This window comes from Dendrobates tinctorius, unplaced genomic scaffold, assembly GCF_039654945.1.
Source record: "Dendrobates tinctorius isolate UK_male_01 unplaced genomic scaffold, ASM3965494v1 ptg000025l, whole genome shotgun sequence".
Lineage (NCBI taxonomy): Eukaryota > Metazoa > Chordata > Amphibia > Anura > Dendrobatidae > Dendrobates > Dendrobates tinctorius.
Genome location: NW_027361693.1, coordinates 17,336,802 through 17,342,996, shown reverse-complemented (window position 1 = coordinate 17,342,996; position 6,195 = coordinate 17,336,802). Strand labels below are relative to the sequence as shown.

General features: G+C 46.4%; 1 protein-coding gene across 1 annotated transcript; it reads left to right on the top strand.

Annotated features, from left to right (window-relative positions):
- Nucleotides 1–241: 241 nt before the first annotated feature.
- LOC141084630 (uncharacterized) lies at nucleotides 242–5,537 on the top strand. The gene is made up of 2 exons (XM_073569454.1): nucleotides 242–2,649; nucleotides 3,499–5,537. The coding sequence occupies exon 1, from the start codon at nucleotides 349–351 to the stop codon at nucleotides 2,599–2,601; it is 2,253 nt and encodes a 750-aa protein (XP_073425555.1). The 5' UTR covers nucleotides 242–348; the 3' UTR covers nucleotides 2,602–2,649; nucleotides 3,499–5,537.
- The last annotated feature ends 658 nt before the right edge of the window (nucleotides 5,538–6,195 follow it).

Here is a 6,195-nt window from a genome sequence, read left to right as displayed (position 1 = left end):
AGCAGTCATCGGCTGCCACATGCTCCACCATTGTCCACAAACCGGGAAGAACTATCACATCAACCCATTTCAGGTTCCGTTTCTGAGATGGAAGTCCCGCAACATTCAACGGGTCTTGGGAGCGCAGAGTCGTCAAAGGTCACCAGTCATGAGCAGGACATCGCCACCGCCGGAGTCGGGGTACCTCCATCTCCTGGAGACTCTCGATCAGCGAGGAACAGTGGTGAGTTTGGCATAATCAACACATCTAATAATACACATGATGCAGTGGAAAACGGCCTGGTATCTGCCATCAGGGCGTTAGTTGACCACTTACACCAGCCGGGTGGTCAAACCGTTACTAGGAATATGCCTCAATTAGCTAGTTTACACAAAGATGCCTTTTTCTGTGGAATTAGTCCACTAGGTACACACATAAACCAAGATACAAAAGAAAAAATTTGGAATAATGATTATGTAGACATATGGTCACTGTTATCTACTGACTGCTGGTCTGCTGATAAGGAAAGGAGGACTGGCGAATGGTCATACGATGGAAATAGAGGTAAAATAGCGCATACCATGAACAACTGGCTGCAGGCCTTCGCAGTCCTAGGATGTATTATGGGTCAAAAACACCCAGAACGTTGCTCTGAGTTATTTATATACCAGGATTTAATATATAACTCCTATAAGTCTCATGGCGGTGTTGCTTGGAGGCGCTATGACGAGGAGTTCCGCAGGCGGCTGGCCCTGCAACCTGATCTAGGATGGGGAGTAAAAGCCACATATGTATGGCTACGATTAATGCTTACACAAAAACACCCCCCTTTTCATCATCGGCCACTAGTTTGTCAGCAGCCGCAGGCCAGTACTCAGTGGTCGTACGGAGACCAGGGGCCTGCTTGTTATACAATGAAGGAAACTGTCGCTTTCAGGCGGCATGCAGATATAGACATCATTGCGCAACCTGCGGTGGTGGACACCCTGCATCAAGGTGTACACGCTTCGCAAACGCAAATTCTACGAGGCAAAACCCCGGTGAGCGTAGCCGCCATGGGCCCCTGGCTAAGCCTTTACCCCAATAAAGAAGCTGCTCAGCAATTATCTGACGGTTTTAGGTCCGGTTTTTTCATCCCCTTTAAATTTAACCTAGCACCAACATCAGCTAAGAATCTAAAATCGGCTCGGGAGTTCCCGGAGGTCTTACAGCAAAAAATCATGAAAGAGGTCGAACTCGGCAGGATGGCGGGCCCATTTCAATCATTACCATTTAAAAATTTCAGGATTTCGCCCTTAGGTATTGTGCCCAAAAAAGAACCTGGTAAATATCGGCTAATTCACCATCTATCTTACCCAAAAGGCGATTCGGTCAACGATGCAATTCCTCCCGAAGACTCGTCGGTAACTTACGCGTCGTTCGACAGAGCAATTGAGCTTGTGCGAGCAGTGGGGCCCGGTGCCCTGTTGGCAAAGACCGATATAGAGTCAGCTTTCCGTCTATTACCCGTGCACCCCGAATGCTTTCATTTGTTGGGTTGTAAGGTGGACCAGCTTTTTTATTTTGACATGTGCCTGCCCATGGGCTGCTCCATTTCCTGTCACTATTTCGAACTTTTCAGCACCTTCTTAGACTGGGTAATACGTCACGAAACAGGCAGCAATTCCACAATCCACTACCTCGATGATTTTTTGTTCGTGGGTCCCAAGGAATCTAAACTCTGTTCTTTTCTGCTTCAAAAGTTTAAATTTATTTCTAGGCTTTTCGGTGTCCCACTATCGCCGGAGAAAACGCTCGGTCCATGTAATGTTCTCCCTTTCCTTGGTATTGAAATAGACACAAACAAGATGATTTTTCGTTTACCGGCGGATAAAATCGAAAAAACACTCCAAATGGTTAAAAGTTTCCTCGTGGTAAAGAAAGTCACCCTCCAGCAGATGCAGTCCTTACTAGGTTTACTCAGCTTTGCTTGCCGGGTAATGCCAGTTGGCAGGGCTTTCTCACGCAGGTTATCATTAGCTACAAAGGGCATCGCCCAGCCGGGCCACAGAATCAGAATTAATCGGTCAATGAGAGCGGATTTGTCCGTGTGGAATGCATTCTTGGAATCTTACAATGGGCATACATGTGTCATGTCTCAGGAAACGCTAAACAGCGCCCTAGGTCTACTGGTGGGCGCAGATCTCACAAATGGTTTTGTTGCAATCTATCGCAACCAATGGTGCAAAAGCAGATGGCCGGACATATGGACCTCTGCCAACTGGGGCTGCAACCCCGTCTTTTGGGAGATGTTTGCTATAGTTACATCAGTCGAAATATGGGGTGATAAACTAAAAAATGTAAATCTCAGATTTCTAATCAAAAATCCGGGAACCGCCAAATGCTTGAACAGTATGTCTTCCTCATCACCACCGATTCTTGCGCTGTTGTGCCGCCTTGCACTATTATGCCTTAGACACAACATCTGGTGCCGAGCCAGAGTGACGCCTACTGTGGATGATAAAATGGTTAACTCTCTGTTGTCTTCCGATTGGCAGGCCTTCAAAGTCTTCCTTCCCAGCGCAGAACCAACGGGCCTACTGTGTCCTCCCTCCCTCTGGGACACAGTGGCCAATCACTGATGCCCTTGATTCGAGCCTCAGTGACACCGGCTACCTGGCAGGTTTATGGTAAGGCATGGGAAGAGTGGTGCTCGCTAGTAAAAGGGAGGCCAGTTGATACGTGTGTTCGGGCGAGATGCGACGTGGTGGTAGAACTCCTGAATCTGCTCAAGAGTAGAGGTGCGTCGGGTACATTAGCGCAGCGTAATTTAACGGGAGTAGCCTTTTTCTTTCAGCTAATGGGATGGGCCGACGTAACTAAATATTTTTTCATAAAGCAAGCCGTTAAAGGCTGGAGAAGGCTCCAACCCGGTCAGGAATGTCGTCGCCCCATTTCTTTAAGTCTGTTGCACGATATTATAACAAAATCTGAAACGGTGTGCAAGTCTCAATACGAATCTGCCCTAATATCTACAGCATTTGCAATCGCATTCTTCGGGGCGCTGAGGATTAGTGAACTGGTGCCGCATTCTAAAACAGCACTAATAGGCGGGTTAATTAATGAGGATCTTGTAATATGCAGTGACGCTCTGCGCATTAGAGTGCGGAAATCCAAATGCGATCCCACCGGTAGAGGGTCGTGGGTCCTGGTCAAGGCTCTAGAAGGCCCCATATGCCCTGTTAAAATAGTAAGACACTACGCGGTTATAAGACACGAAAGTCGTTTTTTCCGCTCACACACCGACGGGTCCCCACTTACTAAATATCAATTTCACACAATTTTTAAAAAATGTCTACAAGCTGTCGGTGTAGACTCCAAAGAATACGGAACACATTCTTTTAGAATCGGAGCGGCCACTGAAGCAGCTAGGGCCGGTGCAGCTGAAGCTGAAGTACAGAGATTGGGTCGTTGGAAATCCGCATGCTTTGCGAGATACATAAGACCAGACCTGCTATAACACATCTTGTTTCTTACAGGAGATTATAAGCCCGCTGTTTGGGTTTTGGGACATTCTTTTATTTATTGGGCGTGCAAAAGAGCCGAGATACGCCCCGGTGGAAAGAATTTTTACTTCCCACAACTAGAGGTCAACTGGAGAGGCATCCGAGGGCTCCAGTGGGAGCAGATTTTCCCGGAGTTGGTTAAAATTTCTAAATCGGCTAAAGGGCCGCTGATATTGGTATTACATGCTGGTGGTAATGATTTGTGCAAGACAACAGGAGCGGAGCTCTTCACGACAATGAAAACCGACATAAAGCAGGCTGTTTGTCTTATACCAGATATGGTGGTGGTGTGGTCTGATATAATATCACGAACAGTCTGGCATGGAGCTAACGACCCTAAAGCCATTGACAAGTCAAGGAGAAAGATAAACTCGAAAATGGCAAAGTTTGTCAAAGAGAACTTCGGCATCGTGGTTCACCACCACAATCTGGAAGAAAACATCTCACCCCTCCTGAGACCGGACGGCGTTCATCTAACAGATATCGGGCTAGATATGTTTTTATTAAACTTGCAGGACGGGGTTGAACAGGCCTTAATGATGTTGTGTGGGGGTCGGAGTCCTGTGTAGGTCATACACATGATCCTCCGTGGCGGTAGTGTAGAGGGGGGCAAGGTTCGTAACCTCTCATCAGCCGACGTGCCCAGCGGTCGCGGGCCTACAGCTGTGAGTCTGTTGCGAATTGTACTTGCCTCACTCTGCTTATTAATAAACTGTGACCGACCTGTTCAACCCATCCATGCTTGTCGGTGTTTTGTTATTACGGGATTGGTGGGAGGCGGGATGGCACTGCTTACGACACACAGGTCTCTGCAGTCTGGCAGGCACTGTACTGAATAAGGATGGTGCCTCTGACTGTAGAGCCCCCATGGATTTGATGATAAGTAAACTCTGTGCAGTGCCTCCTCCTCTCACACTAATCCCCCTCCCCAGGTGATTAGGACGCCCCACGGACCAATGGAAAGTGAATGGAAGGGGCGTCCGGCCATACCCCCAGGGGTTAAATTCAGATGCTGGGTGGGGGTCTCTCTCTTTCCTCCCCGGCTGATACCTAGAAGCTTTTGTCCCACCCTCCCTCCCTTATAGATTAGAAGTTATGCGGTGGTTTTGTATTAAAATCTATAATTTCAACAAAAAAAAAACAAAAAAAAAAACAACACAATGTATATATATTTTTACATAATTGGTTGTGCACATATATTATTCATGTTATCTGGTTACTATGTCACAGCGGTAGTGTAGAGGGGGGCAAGGTTCGTAACCTCTCATCAGCCGACGTGCCCAGCGGTCGCGGGCCTACAGCTGTGAGTCTGTTGCGAATTGTACTTGCATCACTCTGCTTATTAATAAACTGTGACCGACCTGTTCAACCCATCCATGCTTGTCGGTGTTTTGTTATTACGGGATTGGTGGGAGGCGGGATGGCACTGCTTACGACACACAGGTCTCTGCAGTCTGGCAGGCACTGTACTGAATAAGGATGGTGCCTCTGACTGTAGAGCCCCCATGGATTTGATGATAAGTAAACTCTGTGCAGTGCCTCCTCCTCTCACACTAATCCCCCTCCCCAGGTGATTAGGACGCCCCACGGACCAATGGAAAGTGAATGGAAGGGGCGTCCGGCCATACCCCCAGGGGTTAAATTCAGATGCTGGGTGGGGGTCTCTCTCTTTCCTCCCCGGCTGATACCTAGAAGCTTTTGTCCCACCCTCCCTCCCTTATAGATTAGAAGTTATGCGGTGGTTTTGTATTAAAATCTATAATTTCAACAAAAAAAAAACAAAAAAAAAAAACAACACAATGTATATATATTTTTACATAATTGGTTGTGCACATATATTATTCATGTTATCTGGTTACTATGTCACAGCGGTAGTGTAGAGGGGGGCAAGGTTCGTAACCTCTCATCAGCCGACGTGCCCAGCGGTCGCGGGCCTACAGCTGTGAGTCTGTTGCGAATTGTACTTGCCTCACTCTGCTTATTAATAAACTGTGACCGACCTGTTCAACCCATCCATGCTTGTCGGTGTTTTGTTATTACGGGATTGGTGGGAGGCGGGATGGCACTGCTTACGACACACAGGTCTCTGCAGTCTCAATTCATGGATAGCAAAGTCCCCTCATTGAAATGGAATCATCCATGATTGTGATTAAAGATCTAAATGTCTTCTGAAATTGACACAGAAAAGTATGAATCAAAGTGCCTTATGGAAACAATAATATCTCCTTTCTGCATTTCCATATAAATTCATTCCTTGAGGATAGAAATCCAAGGATGGCACTCACACATAATGCAAATCTGTCATCCAAGTCTCCAACCGTCTTTTCGCTATCCATCCTTAATGGGCATACTTGTAGGATTTTATTGCAACGCCTAAAGAATATATACACAATTAAAAATATGTAAAACATGCATTAAAATATCGGAATGAAAAACACAACCACCCCAAGAATAAAAAGAGACCCACAGCCTTAAAAGGGTGTAAACAGCAAGGAAGAGGTGTAAATAGGGTCAAATGCAAAAAATAAAACAATGGAAGGAAGAATATATTGGTGGAATAGGGGTGGAGAGGTTTTTTAATAGGAAGGGAACAAAACTTAGGCTCTCATTCAGGTCTTGAGAAGCCAGATTTCCAAAATGTGTATACCACTCTCTCTCAGTTTGGACTAA

Bases quoted from the DNA above. Each gene is read 5' to 3' on its own strand.
- LOC141084630 (XM_073569454.1), top strand. From the start codon at position 349: ATGCCTCAATTAGCTAGTTTACACAAAGATGCCTTTTTCTGTGGAATT.